The sequence below is a fragment of the Strongylocentrotus purpuratus genome, unplaced genomic scaffold, assembly GCF_000002235.5.
Source record: "Strongylocentrotus purpuratus isolate Spur 01 unplaced genomic scaffold, Spur_5.0 spur5_scaffold_13, whole genome shotgun sequence".
NCBI lineage: Eukaryota > Metazoa > Echinodermata > Echinoidea > Camarodonta > Strongylocentrotidae > Strongylocentrotus > Strongylocentrotus purpuratus.
Window position 1 is genome coordinate 29,367,889 of NW_022145598.1, and position 16,686 is coordinate 29,384,574.

At 36.7% G+C, this 16,686-nt stretch overlaps 1 protein-coding gene across 5 annotated transcripts in view; it reads right to left on the bottom strand.

Moving 5' to 3' along the window:
• The window catches only part of LOC752152 (hyalin), a 76,543-nt gene extending 67,762 nt beyond the window's left edge, over positions 1-8,781 (bottom strand). For 2 of the 5 annotated variants that reach the window (XM_030983305.1, XM_030983302.1), the window contains exons 1-4: positions 8,600-8,778; positions 4,156-4,634; positions 3,253-3,288; positions 301-348 (exon numbers count right to left, since the gene is read on the bottom strand). In XM_030983305.1, coding sequence (XP_030839165.1) covers positions 301-348; positions 3,253-3,288; positions 4,156-4,243 — 172 coding nt within the window. In that variant the 5' untranslated portion in view covers positions 4,244-4,634; positions 8,600-8,778. Of the gene's footprint in view, positions 1-300; positions 349-3,252; positions 3,289-4,155; positions 4,635-8,599 lie in introns of all 5 variants that reach the window. The other 3 variants (XM_030983304.1, XM_030983306.1, XM_030983303.1) reach the window with 3 other exon arrangements.
• Between the last annotated feature and the right edge of the window lie 7,905 nt (positions 8,782-16,686).

Consider the following 16,686-nt stretch of genomic DNA (forward strand, 5'->3'; position numbering starts at 1 on the left):
AGGTATTGGTGATCGACGGGAGCATACATGGGGCGAGAGATGACAGTGTCATCCGCGAATAATGCACATGAGGAGTCAATGTATATGTTCTTCTCTTACCCCCCCCCTCTCTCTCTCTCTCTCTTTCTTTCTCTCTGTGTGCATGCGCTTGATATTCCGTTCTACTTATTGTGATGATCCCATTTATTTGAAAAATCGCCAGTCGCCCGTTTAATATCTTTAATTTTGCACATTTTTTTTCTTTTTATAATCACAATCAAACACGGGGAAACGAATAATGATAAATTAAGTCATACTCACCAACTACAGCCATTACTGGTCTAGGAGTGACAGGTACATAAGGTTGGACTGCGAGAGAATAACATGAATCGTTAACTGTGTCTGGTTCATATGTTATATATATATATATATATATATATATATATATATATATATATACCATTACTGTAAGCATTTTTATTGGATTTTTTTTAAATTTATTTATTTACATATCATGGTCTATTCCGGATGTATTTAGCAGACTGATTAAAACACAATAAACAGAATACGAATGATATATTTTCAAAGTCAAGAAATTACACGATTAGTATTAAGATAAAAGAATCTTAAGAAAAGTTCCCACATAATAATTGTTATACGCACAAGAGGAATATTGGGCAAAAACACTTTCCGTTATACTTCACAAATCCACGAAGGATGGGGTTGAAATGAGATATACACGTATTTGTTCCAGACCAGGGCCCCGTCTTATAAAGAGTCGATATCAATCCCAACTTATTTGCGATTGATATCAATCACAACTATGTACATAAGAGACAGGGGCTGCAAACTTGCGATTGAATGGAGGACGTTACGATTAATCCAAATCAATCGCAACTCTTTGTAAGACTGGGCCCTGTCCAGAGGAGAAAAAAAAACTGCACTGAACATATTTCACAAGCAGCCTTTGTGTATCACTTGTGAAACGGTTGTCGTAGAAAAACGTGCGTCTAAAAAAGCTTATAATTTGAAATTCTCAAACACATTTAAAAATATTGACTGGTAATGTTGATACCCATGGATAACTGATGGTCTATTCTTAATGACCCGCACAATAATCTGACCAGCCCATTTCTTCTTCTTCTTTTTCCTTCTTCTTCTTCTTCTTCTTCTACTACTTCTTCTTCTCTTCTTCTTCGTCTTCTTCTTCTTCGTCTTCTTGTTCTTGTTTTTCTTCTCTTTCCTCTTCTTGCAAGTATGCCAATTTAAATATAAAGCCTCCCACTTCGCAAAATAAATAATTGTTTACACAGGCACACAATATTGGTGTGCTATGTCATGACATACAGAGAACAAATTCCATTCTTTCGTAAATTGTCTTTCATTAATTGTAATAGAACATGGAAATTCGTAAACCTTTCCAAGGCTCTCAACTTTGCTGATATCAGCCAGGACAAATTCGGATTCCTGTCAACTTTGCATTTTGCACCCTTTAACAAAAGGCACGATGGTGGCTATTAATACAAGAAACCCTAAGCTATCCTGAGGTATTTTCTCAAAACAGTTTGAATGTTTATTTGGTGAGACTTTTAGGCCCGAATTCACAAAGCAAGGTTTAAGCTCAGACCAAGGTTTGAGCTCAAACCTCCTTTTGTTTCGCCAAACCTCCTTTTGTTCTTTACAAACCTGGTTTGTAAATAACATAGGGAGGTTTGGCGAAACAAAAGGAGGTTTGAGGTCAAACCTTGGTCTGAGCTCAAACCTTGCTTTGTGAATTCGGGCCATTATGTCAGTGAATTCGGTTTAAACCAGGGGCGGCCGAGCGACTTCCAAAGTGGGGGGGGGGGGGGGCACCAAGAAAAAAGGGCACTTTCTGGAGAAAAAAAACAACTTTGTTGACATTGGTATATACCCCGACATTGTGATTACATTATCAGGGATGATTTCAATATTCGTTTCACTTTATACACCATAAAATATATTTCTTAAGCATCATGCTTTGCAGCTTGGTGTGATGGTCTGAAAAATTATTTGCGAGCGAGCGGAGCGAGCAAGGATTTTTTTAAAATATTTGTGAGATCGCAGTGCGAAAAATTACATGTTATAGAGAGGAAAAACCCAATCCTGATGGGGTTATAAGCACATTCTTATAACGGAAGACTGAAAAGGCCTTTGGAAAGTAACATAAGTATATAATCTATAGATGCGTGCTAGCGTAGCGAGCGAGCTTTGCGAGAAATTTCTCTTAGTCGCTTGAAATTTGGGGCGCGTTTAATGATGAGAGGAAAAGGGGACACTTATCAGAAAAGAAAAGAGCATGTGTCAAAGTACAAAGAGTAATTATCAGAGGTGAAAATGGGGCACTTCTTACATCCTCAAAGGGAGGCACTCACCAGGGATGAAAACAAATCAGTCATGAGAATAGGAAATTGGCATTTGTTGATGGAAAAGGGGCCCCCATTATATTTTGATAGGGGCATTTATAGGGGGTGAAAAGGGGCATTTTTGAAAAGGGGATAGGTCCCTTATTAGAAAGGAAAAGGGGCACGTATTATTGTTAAAAGGGAAATTATCAGAGGTAAAAAGAGGTACTTATTGCATCTGAAAAGGGGCAATGACCAGATATGAAAAGGGGCACGTAAATGAATGTAAAAGGGGCACTTTTAAATAAAGGAAAAAGTGCATTAGTTGAAAGAAAATGGGCACCGAACAGATTTTAAAGGGGCAATTATCGGAGGTTAAGGGTGCACTTATCTGAAGTGCCGAAAAGGAGTAACTTCTAGTATCTCAAATGGGTCATTTTCCAGAGAAGGGGCACTTATGAGAAGGGGAAGGGGCTATTTTTTAATGGGGCACTTATCATTAGGAAAAGGGGCATTAGTTGAAAGAAAATGGTCACCGATCAGATTTTAAAGGGGCATTTATAGGAGGTTAAGCACTTATCTGAAGTGAAAAGGAGTAACTTCTCGTACCTGAAAAGGGCATTTTCCAGGGAAGGGGCAGTTATGAGAAAAGGAAGGGGCTTTTTTACGGGGCAGTTATCATTAGGAAAAGGGGCACATGTGAAAATATAAGGTGCGCTTATCCGAATTAAAATGGGGTTAGTTATTAAAAGGGGAAGGGGCACTTATTATACTTATTACACTTATTACTTATTACTTATTCCCCCCCCCCCGGGAGGGCCGCCTCTGGTTTAAACTCACGTCCTTCACTATTAACTTATCTCCAAGGTTATATATAATTATGTTAAATGGAAATTATGCATAATACTACCTGTCGTTGCTGCTGGTGAGGTTGCAGCGAATGGACCTTCATTAAAACAAATCAAAACAAAAGTTGACATTAGAACTAGAATGCATGCATGCGTTTTATACATTCGTGACTTCAAGATTAAAACATCAAGGGGATTTACACTTCCACAAATCACACTTGATGGTGTCAGCTTGTAGTAGTAGTAGTAGAAGAAGTAGTAGTAGAAGTAGTAGTAGTAGAAGAAGAAGAAGTAGTAGTAGTAGTAGTAGTAGTAGTAGTAGTAGAAGAAGTAGTAGTAGAAGTAGTAGTAGTAGAAGAAGAAGAAGTAGTAGTAGTAGTAGTAGTAGTAGTAGTAGTAGTAGTAGTTTTAGCAGAAGTAGTAAAATTAGTAGTAGTAGTTATAGTATAGTAATAAGGCTGTGTTTGGCGTGATATTTTAATTTTTAATTATAATTTTGTTAATTTATATGTGCGAACAATAATTAGATTACACAAAAGGTGACACAGTCAGACCATGGGTTCTAAAGGTAGCGCAATGAGGTATAGAGTAGTGAAGTGTGACGTCATCAAAAAAAATCTATTTTTAGAATTTCTCAATTTGTTTCTTCATTTTCCGAAAGAGCATAACAAATAATGTCCAAATGTCGAAAGCCAGTTGAAAACGTTAAGTATTGGCTGAGATATGACCATCTGAATGAATAGATTTCCTATAGGAGCTCAGTGTTATACTGCTCTGGCTCATAAATTGACATTTGGACATTATTTGTTATGCTCTTTCGGAAAATGAAGAAAGAATTGAGAAATTCTAAGAATAGATTTGTATAATGTCACAGCTTCGGTACTCTATAGAAATTGTCCTTGGAAGACTTTACGTACATGTTATCTAATACCGAGAGAGAAAAAAAACACGACAGAGTTACTCACCCAAGAGGAAGAGGATGGCATTGAGACCAGCACCAAGGATTATTAACAGGCAAAGGATAATAAGAACAATAACTGCAACAATCGCCATTTTTCGAGGTCTGTTTTTTTTTCCCCCTCCATGTGTTTCATCACCGGGAGAGTCGAATGTTGCCTACGAGGTCCAACGTCCGTCGCGTCTTGTCCTGTCGCGGTTGTAACCGGCGGCGAGCCTGGAAGCACATCACGCTGACCATTTGTTTCCATATAAGAGCCAATTTTCCCGTTGATTTTGTTCTTTTTGGCCCAATTTCATATCGTTGTCGTTCATTTTGCATAATGTTCCTATTAAATGTCAAATTGTCATGGTATGTAGGTTCCTCCCAGTCATCATAATTTGTTGAGCGTTCGTTGTGACGGTTGCCAGGCACAGAACGGCCATTTTTCACGGTGAAAACTGGAGCCGCCGATCTTTCTGGGTCACCATAGTAGTAGTAAATTCTCTAAGAACATGACATAATAACAAAGAATTATAGTTAAAACTTTTAAAAGGATATGACAAGGAGGTAGGATTAGCTTATGTCTAAGCTCATTGGTTGTGATTACGGTTTTGACAAGCAAGCACTCCCTCCCGAACAAATTTCGTGAAATGTTTTCATTTATTTTTTATAGGAAGACACTCGCAAACGTATGGCTGTCGTTGTTTTTCTCTCCCTCCTAAAGTTAACTAATGAATGATTGAAAGATCATAATAAATCAGACACGGCAACATTATCTACATCAAGTTTACTTTTCTCTTGTTCATATATCTCCCGTCATAATTTATGACAAGATTCAAATTATCACGGCTTTTGTAGAAGTTGTCCAAATCCAAATCCGATTTTCTTCTGCTTTGATCACACTCTCACACATAGCCTAGCCGCGACCGAAAAATAAAAGGACAAGAGAAAACAAGATAGAAAGAATAGAACAGAGGAAGAAAGACCAAAAGGGAGGAAATAAAGCCCACCTTCTGTTCATTCCATACCGTGTATATACCATAAAACCACTCCCTCAGTACGCTTTTATAGGGTCTAATAGCATCGGAGTGCCGATCCCATACACAGTTTTGTCTCATTGGGGGAAGAGCTATCTACACCGAATTGATTGAAGGATTTAAATATATATATCCTGCGCTCCATAAAGACAGCCTACAAGACAAACATTCTGTATGATTTCAGGAGTATGAATTTTAAAAGGTATAAATGGCTGATTTTTATTAGGAATCCCCTTTCATATAAAAATGTATTTGTTTTACTAAATAGAGAAAGATTGTTTAACCCATTTTTCTCACAATTAGAGGGGAGCTTCCCTCCTAAACCCCAACTAGGCCTCCCCTTATCTTTAGGCTTGAATTTCCTTAAAAACTGAGGGAATACATGTAAAATGAGGGGAAAATGATTGGGGGCATATCCCCCCACATTTTTTTTTCAGGAACATCATCCCCTCCCCCCAAAATGCAAAGTTCTACACGTCATAACGTACATTTTTCACGCTCTTCTTTTGTTGTTACATTTATTGTAATGCAAATTCTGTTTCCTTTACTTATAAACTATTTTTCTTCTAAACCGATTAGAGCCAATATGCAATTTGCGGTATAGAAATACCTTATTATTATTATTACTATTATAATATGCAAAGTTATCATACTGTAAAATGCAAATTCTTCTTTTTTGTGTGTGTGCGCGCGTATGTGTGTGTGTGTGTGTGTGTGTGTATGCGTTTGAAAGAGGGATTGTTCAACTGAATCACTTGGTTGAGAAAGGCCATGTTAAGTCTGTTAAATATTTTATGAACCTCGGTATGAAAGCTAATAATTTGCTTATGATTATTGATATTTATGATGCGATACCCAGGTAATGGAAGGATGATTCAGGGTTTAATGCAATTCCTCGAGGTTGATTTTATAAGCTTTAATACTTATTTCCATATTTCAGGTTAAAAAAATACAGTTTTTGTATGTGGGTTCAAGAACAATTTATGATTATTTTATCAAAGCACTGTTACAAACGTATGATTTGCAGGTAAAGGATGGGTAAAATGATTATGATTTTATAGATAAAGAATTAAAAGAAATATTTGATTGACCAAAAATTACTATACTCATTAGAAAACAACGAGAATTTCAATTTAAATTATTGCATGGAGCCATGTATACTAATGAGCATCTTCATAGATTTGGTTTTGTTGGTGATAATTTATGTTCGTTTTGTAAGCAGGAAATAGAAACATACAAACGTTTATTTTTATCTTGCGGGAGCCTTCAAAGGATATGGCAGGCTTCAGTACAACTTTGTGAGTTAGATGATATTAAAGATTTAGAATGGCGAGATATATTTGTTGGGTTGGCAGGAATTTCATATAGAATAAAAATGTGTAATATTATCATTTTCATGGTGAAGTATGTTACATTTATGTCAAGATCGGGGGGAGGGTACCAACTTTAGAAAAGATGAAAAAAAAACATTTTTAAGTATAGGGATGAGGAAAAGAAAATAGCAATTAAAACGGGAAAGCTGGGATCACATTTCTTAGGTGGGAGCAGCTTAAGATTAATTAAGATTTGTTTTCTTCTCCACCGTGAACCTGTTAAAAATGTAACTCTATTTTGCGGCCTGTATAACTTATTTAGTATATTTGTCTTGAGTTGAGAATGTTAGCAGACATCCACTGAGTGAGTAGTGTGTGTGGGGGGGGGGGGTGGGTGGGGGGTGTTTGTGTGAGGGAGGGGGCAGGGAGGTGGCAGGGAGGAACAGGCATTGTTCCTTTAAAAATTACCTCCAGATTCGTTTAAGTTTTTTTTTTTACATGTATATTTAAGTGAATAACATTTACGTTTGACATATATGGTTTGTATTATACATTTGGAGAAATAAAATAAATGTGTGTGTGTGTGCGGGTGTGTGTGTGTCGCATGGTGGGGGGGGGGGGTTGTTTTATGTTACAACTGATTTCATTTTTTTTCATCAAACGTACAAACTATGTAATGAATATGTTTTGAATTCATGTCAAGATGAAAAACAACTTTATTTTATTTCTCAGATTGATTTGTACGGAAGCCCATTAGTGCCACCATACGAAATAAAATTTAAGAGGAATTATCTGGCGGCCGCCAGATAATTCCTCTTAAATTTTATTTCGTATGGTGGCACTAATGGGCTTCCGTAGATTTGTATTGTCTGGAATCAATATTTAAAAAATATTAAACAATTATACCCGAATTAGCTCAGCCGTCTCAAAATTCTAAGCACATTGCGCTACTGCCTCGAATCAGGTACTATGGAGTATTATAATTGAGAATTATTGAATTAGATAAGCACTTTCAAATTTCATGCACACGTATTTGCCAACCTGTGTTTAAAGTTAAAGAGGACCAGGCTATCAATAGGTGATGGAATGGGTGGTGATATCGACGCCAACACGAGCAATGCCAGCCCACACGTCATAACAGTAATACTATAATTATGCCTCAGGTATTCAACTTGTGTATTCAACTCAGTGTGTTCTTCTACATCGAGCACTAAAAAGGTATTGTACAAGTTTTTTTTAAATAATAAGAAAATAATTATTCATCCAACAGTGTAGATTTTATCAATGAATTTTGTTACACAAGCAGAGAAGAGAAAAAGAGAATATGGTACAGAAAATATAGAGTTAACGGAGTAACTTTAGAATAGCCCACCAGAAAAATTGACTAGATGTTCGTATGGTACCCAACGTTTTACCAATTAAGTTACATCTGAAGACTTAAGTTTTTGAAGTAACACTGAACCTTATCCTATTTTTAATTTAATATATAAAGGATTCATTATTGTTAAATTCTTATTTTCATGCTACATATTCATATATGTATATGCAAAATCCAAAGTAGATAAAAGAACCGACAGAACCGATATGCGACACATTCAGAATTATTCGAGTAATGCTATATTTCAACGAGGCCGCAGGTCGAAGTTGAGGTACTGCGGCCTGATGTAATTTCTGACTTTGGAGGTGAATATATTTTATATTGTACAACGAAAATACAATATTTGTTATATAAAATTGGGGCTATTTGCGATCCCTGTTCGACAGTCATATAAGTTATAATGCTCATTGGCAAATGTGTCCGTTCAAGAAAATTGCAATCAGTTGACAAAGTTCTCCTGCTAGCTCCAAACGTTCGTACTCAAATGTATGTCTCTCGTGCATTCAAAGAAGATTCTCACCTCTTGAAATTGTCAACATGACCACTTTTGCCCGTTTTATATATTCCTATGTAATGACCTAAAAAATGTTCGCTTTTATAAGACGTACTTAATGTAAAGTATAAATTCACTCAAATATTGTAGCGTGCGATTCGGTTCCTCCTTGCTTACTCGGTCACTATGTTTCGCTTAGTCCTATGTATTAAATTAGTCTGTATCCTATATCATGGAGTTGTACTTACATCTCGATGCATCTTGACTTCGTTAACTCTTGCTTCCTCTTTAGTTTGAAATATTACAAATAAAAAGTGTGATCCAAATGATCCAAACATTGCCAATGATGAAATCATATACCACTCTGCTATAGAGTCATAATGTCGACTCATATGATATTATTTCCTTATAGCTATTTATTTCCTTCCTCCTTTTATCCCGTCAGGTATTCAGGTGGAATGTCGACTGAATGGAGGCTTTTGCCACTGGTGGACAATGCTCACGAGCAGGAGACAAGTGTAAACACTGGACAAAGAATGTGTGAATCTCATTCAGTTGTTACGTAATGTAAAGCAGGGCTCCCACTTAGCCGAGTTGGAGCCTCGAGTTGTGGCGAGTTTGAACTCGCGTAAACTCACGTGAACTCGCTTGAAATTTACTTATTATATCCCCCGGCAGTATGCCGGTGGGGTACTTTGGATTCAGCAGCGTTACGCCGCCGCCGCCGCCGCGTCATATTCTGTGTGCGCTCTCACTGCCACATTTCTTGATGGATTTCTTTCAAATTTTGTATGGAGGTGTATCCGGGTATAATCTACATACCTATAACTTTTGGTGATGCTGCCCCCAGTGTTCCGTCTTCTATAGGGTACAAGGCCATATTTCTGTGGATGGTTTGTGTGCGCTCTATAGGCCATATTTTTAAAGGGATTTTGTTCAAATTTTGAACGAAGGTGTATCTTGGTATATAGTCTACAAGCCTATAGATTTTAGTGATGCTGCCTCCAATGTTCCGTCTTTTATAGGGTCAAAGGTCATATTTTTTATAGATGTCTTGTGTGCACTCTAGTGTGCGCTCTAACTGCCACATTTCTTGACGGATTTCTTTCAAATTTTGTATGGAGGTGTATCCTGGAATGATCTACATACCTATAACTTTTGGTGATGCTGCCCCCAGTATTCCGCCTTCTATAGGGTACAAGGCCATATTTTTGTTTGTGTGCGCTCTATAGGCCACATTTCTAAAGGGATTTTGTTCAAATTTTGAACAAAGGTGTATCTTGGTATAATCTACAAGCCTATAGATTTTAGTGATGCTGCTTGTATTCAGGTTCATTATAGTTTACTCTAGACCTCCACAAATTTGGTGCTGCTACCCCCCAGTATTCCATCTCTTATAGGGTCAAAGGTCATATTTAAAGGAATATCTTGTGTCGCTATGCAAATCACATTTCTTTCAAATTTTCTATAAATATGCATCATAATCTGATCTACACACCTATTGTTTTGGTGATGCTGCTCCTAGTCTTGACAATAGTCTGAGCCACTTGCGGCAATCTCTACGTCATCCTTTTGTTTCACAAAGAGGAGAGGGAATCTTTGTCCCTCCTTCCACATAAGGATAACACAAAATCGCTGCCACTGCCGGGGGATACATTCGCATTGCGCGGCAATACAGATTGCGATATTTCTAGTTTGTATGGTATTTGCATGAATTATCATACGACGCATTATCGAGTTCCCTCCGTTGGATGCACGAGTCACGCGAGCTCGGTATGAGTTGCGATGACTTGTGTACGACATGTACCGATCTACCAATAAGTTATCAATATCTTCCAAGGAGTGATAAAAGTTTTCAACAATTCATATGCGATCAAGGGACGAGAAATACATCATTTGGGCCAGGAGCGGCCAAGCGACTTCCGAAGTTGGAGGGGGAGGGGGCACCAAGAAGAAAGGGCACCTGTAAAAGGAAAATCTCAAAGCGAAATCTCAAAGCGAAAATGTGTCCCTCTTGCGGCCTAAATCAAATTAATGCAGAATATTGCAGGAACTATGAATGTGTCACGTGTGTCTTATCTGTGAAATGTATAGTTTGCAGTGTTCTAAAGTATTCAAATTATGCAAGGAAACCCGTTTTAATTCCTAGACTTTACTTTCAGACACTATTGAGTGACAGCCTGACTTTTGTTTTCTTTGGAAATAACATTCATAAAATGAGCTGTAAGGGGTACATGAGCATTTTGTTTTACACATCAATAAATCAATTCTTTTAATAGCCAAAATTAAGCAAATTGAATCTTTGCGCAGCACAAAACGTACGATCAAATGATACTAAAAACCAGACTATTTTCTACGCATAATTTTCAAAACGTGTTGCGAAAATTCCTAACGGTCGATATAATTCCACATATCAAAAAAGCAATTGCCAGTTCTAATCTTTTCAGGGAAGTGTTCAGTACCTCTTGTTTAGGATGGGATTCACATAAAATTATATTTTCAGCCTGCAAATGGAAAACACACCACCTGAGTGTGTACTATCATTTTGTTGGTATTTATGAAGAGCAAAGGAAACGTGCACAGAGTTCTTGGTATTCAGGGAAATTTTCGATATGAAAGGTGTTAGTATTGGGGGTGTAAATATTAATAATTTTCGTTATGCTGATGACACTATACTTTGCGCAGAGAATGAGGCACATTTAAAACATGTATAGGATATTATAAAAGTCAAAAGTGAAGAGTTTGGTCTAAGCATGAATGTCAAGAAAACTAAGTCAATCATTTTTAGTAGAACAGAGAATAAGCCGAGAATATGTTTGAAACTCGATGGACATATCATTGAGCAAGTCAGTAATTACATCTACTTAGGACAAAATATCACAGATGATGCAAGATGCGAAGCAGAAAAAAAAAGAAGAATAGAAATTGCTAGGAATACATTTTTGGCAATGAAGGGATTATTCACAAATGGAAAGGTGAAATTTGCGCTTAGGTTGAGAGTAGTAATCTGTTATGTATGATCTGTCCTATTGTATGGAGCAGAAACATAGACGATAAACAAGGCCATGGAAAAGATAATCTTTTGAAATGTGGATCTACAGAAGAATGATGAAAATATCCTGGAAACGAATGAAAACCAACAAAGAGATATTGCACTTGGCAGGGCGTAGACAAATTGCACTAGCAGGATTAGTTGACCCTAAAATGCCGGGCTATTTGAGGTCTTAGTACGGTAGGGGGGGGGGGGCATTACGGCCCCCTTAAGATCTCGGCCGTGAAATGGGCCGATCCCCCTGAAAATGTGCATGCATGTCAAGTGAAGTGTATAGAATAATATGATCATTTAAATTTTCTGAAAAATTCACTCATTTGCATATTTATGGTAATTTATGCAAATAATGTCATAACATTACATTTTTACCCATAAATCATACATTATTCATATTTAAGCATTCTTTTTCACTACATATATTCATTAGACCATTTGGAATAATAATACGATAACAAAATTTGGAAGAGCCAGCTTATTCCTTATGTTATCTCTTGTTTTCATATTTTCTTATGTATTTAATTGTTTTTTTCAACTAATGTTTTTTTTATTGTGTTTGTTGTTTTATTTCATTTCTTAGTACATTTCAACTGTTTTGACTCCCAAAACAACCACCTAAACCTTAAACAAGACCCAATAACTAATGTTTGATCTATTTTTTAGGAAAAATGACATTTCCATATGTTTTGTACACAAATCACAAAAAATGAGCAATTTTCGGGCTGACATGCAAAGACAAAATGTCACATGACCTTGTAACTATAGGTCCGGTTTTCAAAAAAAAAAAAAAAAAGATGCGCAAGACCCGAAAGAAAAAGTCAGCGAGCGGCAGGGCACCATCCATATGATGCGTTCCCGAACAATCAGGAAAATCGTGGAGGGGGGGGGGGGCATAATGGCCCCCCGGCCTTATTAGGGTTAAGGAGAGAAAAATCAAATTCTTTGGTCATGTTAACCTTTTGAAAATATGTCATGTTTATATTTAAGGCTTTACCCACTTAACTAAACCGATCATACGCTTTTATTTCCACATTGTAAAATCCCTAAAGGGGTGGGTATTCTGCCATGGTAGTATAGTTAGAAGTGTATTCTCTAGTTTTCAGACCTACATTAATTTTGAGGTAAATTCTATCTTCAAATGTTTAAACTGAATAGTTTAAACATATTTTTTAACGTTTGAAATGTTGAAGTTTTTTAATTTTGATGTGCTGACGCCTAACACATTGGACACAAATTTCATTACATCGTATTTTTCTAAGAATAATATATTGGTGTATTTTTATAAACTATCAAATGAAAATATCCGGGGGATACCCATCAAGAACAAAACTGATTCACCGGTCATGTAATAAAATACTCACAATTATATTTTACAAGTACTTCTATTGTATAATCTACACAAATTTGTAAGTATATTGCATCGCCTATTTCCTGGAATTATTTTCAATCTCTTTCATAAGATGTTTAATAATTTACTGTTCAAAGATGATTTATAAAATAGTTAGCAATTTTCCAGGTGTAAACTTTGTGTACTCACACTGTAGATGCTACCCTTGTTGATGGACTTTAGAAGTACTAGTACAACAGGTCGTTAGTACAATATTCCTAGCCTTTCAGTGCCACCCCTCCCATCTAATAAACAAGACTGATTCATGAAACGAAATACTCACAAATATATTTTACAAATAATTGTATAATTGAATCTACACAAATTAAGTATACTGCATATCTTATTCCCACTATTTTTAATCTTATTTTTATTCCTAATTCATTTTATAAATAATTACAGTTTTCCTAAAATTACTTTTTGTTTAATCCGGTAGAACTGTGACTAAGGCTATTTCTTGGCTCCTCTTGGCGTAAATATTCATAATTGAATGACACACGCCCATAAGACTAAAACAACAACAACAGCAATTCTTGCCGAAAGTATCGATTTCACGCGATGTCTAGCTAGTAAGCTCTTCATAAAACGGTTTAGGAAGATCAGCGACATCTCCGTAGTTGCTTGATAAAGTTATGATTGTCTTGTCGTTGGTTTCGAGACACCGGCCCCTGTGGGTTTTTTCTTTATCTGCGAGCATCGTGGAAAAATGCGCTCATCTGAATAGGTCGAATAGGAAATAGCTTCATAGTAGTTTCTCCCTGCCCCCCCCCCCTAAAAAAAGAAGACAAAAATGAAAGAAAAACAAAAAAACATGAAAGAATTATTAAACTGAATTGAAAAAGGAAGAAACTTACTCTTCGTACGTTAGCTCAGCCTTGTGCTGCCAACAGGTTTTGGTTGCGTGACGAGTTTTTCGTTTGCATCTTCTCGTCCATGGCTTTTGGGTCAGGCAGACACACCTGTGGCGCACAGCCCCCCCCCCCGCACATCGTTGGATGTTTTTTTTTTTAATAGGTTTTGTTCACCTTAATATCTCCAATTCTCATTCAAAATATATACTTTCTTTCATTATAGTTTTAAGATGTCCCTTTATGAAATTTGGTGCAATTTGAAAATGACTGTGCTATACAGTGCGTGTGAAAAAAAAGCATTCCCAACCCTTGATATACTCCCATTATAATCTGTGTTACCTTGAGTTATATATGTCATTTTAAAGAGTAATTAAGATTATATCTAATGACACGGATGACTGAGCAACAGCTATTTTCAAGAAGCATTGTCAAAATCCTTTTCTACCAAGTTTAGAATGGAAAAATATATATTTTTCAAAAGCCCTTACGCATTGTTGTTTCAGTCCAAAAACAATTGCTGATTTTACATTCACACAGCATCTTTGTTAGTTATCATAATGTGTTCTTTCGCGCATTTAATAAATGTTTGAGGTTAGTAAACATCTAAGCTTTCATGTGCTGCTCGAAACAAATAACCTATAAACCTTACACACATCAGAAATATGAAATGTTGCAATGGATAAATGAGCGCAAAGATCTTAGATATCAAGAGACAAGAAGATAGGCTGAAATAATTCAAGATTGTCCCGGTGATTGAAATAAGGTCATTTGAAAGCTTAGATAAAATGGATCACTTTAAATGATGAAGCGCTACAGTTGAAGGAGAATTTCATTATTCAGTTCATTTTTCAGTTCAGTTCATTTTTTTCAAAACCACACAAAACATGATATAATCTGTTACATAAAAGAGAGACTGGTAATAGTCATAGTACAACAATCAACATATTCTAACTTGATTACATCATAAACTGAATAGTTTTAGGACCCCTTTAGAAGCTAAGCTTGTGAGCGGGGCCCTATAGTCAACAAAATACTACAGTAAAAAGAATATTACGTCTGATTATACAATGGATGAAAATACTAAACTACATAATATAGAACATACAAATACTCTCACACTCTCTCACACACACACACACACCCACACACGCACACACGCCGTGAATACACACACGTAAACACACATGTATACACATTATACAGGGCCCTGGGAACGATTTTTTTCTTCACCGGGGGTGCTGAGCGTATCAGGACAATTGCCCCCTGGACAATCACCCCCTGAAAATTACCCCCGGCGAATTGAACCCCGAGGACAATTACCCCCTGAGGACAATAACCTCCCGAGGACAACTACCCCCTGAGGACAATGACCCCCCCCCCCCCCGAGGACGGTGGCCCAGTACTTTACCTGTAGTACTTGCAAAAATTATCTCGAGTGTATAAACTGTGTTGTTATCAGTGGCGTCGATCGCTCGACGTTTCATTAAATTATTAGAGAAAGAAGACGATTCGTTGTACTGTTTTTTACTCTTAATCCCTGTCTGAATACAGTTTCTCCCCTCCCGCGCGAAACGCGGAAGCTTTGACGTTTCATTTGATTATTAGTCTTAATCCTTGTCTGAATTCAGTTCTCCCCTCCCTCGCAAAACGCGGAAGTCTCGACGTTTCATTAATTTAATACTCTTAATCCTTGTCTGAATTCATTTTCGCCCATCCCGTGCAAAGCGCGGAAGCTTTCTTACGTTTCATTAAATTATTAGAGAAAGAAGACGATTCGTTGTCTCGTGTCCTTGTCTGAATTCAGTTTCCAGCAATCTGGTTTCCATTGTCAACACAAAAACCTTGCAATCATCACTGTACACATAGATTGGCATATTGCAAGCTTTGCATGGCACGCACACACATGAGCTGACTAGCCATCCGGGTAAGTGCAAAGTCCTACCAGACCCATGTACTATCAGCTGGTTACCACGCACTGCGCCGGTATCGAGTGTCGCGAGTATTATTGGGTCGCGTGCCAGCTAGGAATACATGTTATAGGATTTGTGAAAGAAAGTTAAGAAATAAAAATAACACAAAAAAGCGTCATTTGTGGCTGTCGGCTGTGTGACAATTTCGTAAAAGAAGCATAATGATATACATTAAATATAATAGCAACAAAAAATGCACCCCCTCTTCCCAGGGCCCTGCACATATATATATGTATTTATAAACATACATATTAATGTCCAGATATCTCCTCGGAGATCGAGGAAAATACACAAGTATATAAGAAATAATAATGTTCCGTACACGCAGAAATTGTTTTAAAAATGTTCGCTCTTAGGGCTATGTCGAGTAATGGTTTTATTTAATTTTCAAAAATATTATCGTTATGCATCAAAATATGCAAAACCTATCTCCATAAATGCGCCAAGGTGCAAGGAGAGGGGACACGAATAATTACGTCACGAAGAAATATGAAGGAGTTTCCAATGAAAAGGAGGTTGATGTTATTTCTGTTATAAAAAATATATAAATAAAATGAATGGTTGTTTTTGTTCAAGTCAATATGTATTATGCTGCGGGACTTCGCCAATAGGAGGCGCTGTCCAGTGAGTCTAATCGTAGATGTGATTTTCGTTCGTTAAAAAAAAATTAAATTAATGATTGTTTGTAGGTATAAGCTTCTTTCCTCTGTTCTTTCCGTTCATAGTAGAAAATACTATTCACCCTATTCACCCGATGCTGGGTTGTATATAACGTGATACAAAAAATTATCTTATTTTCATTTTTATATCCGCACATTCTCTCAGTCTATATGTACATCACGTCTATTCAAATTCTCTCAATCATTTAAACCGCTTATTATCATTTTTGAAATACATCATTTAAAATGTCTCTCCCTTTATCATCTTCGTACAATCTGTTTACAATCTTGATTTCTTCCATTCAAATTCATTTACCTTTATAAATGTCTGTGTCTTAAAAATCTCTTTCTTTATTATCTTCTCACATTCTCTCACTCTTTTGTTTTCCTCTCTTTTAAATCATTTCACTCCCTTTCAT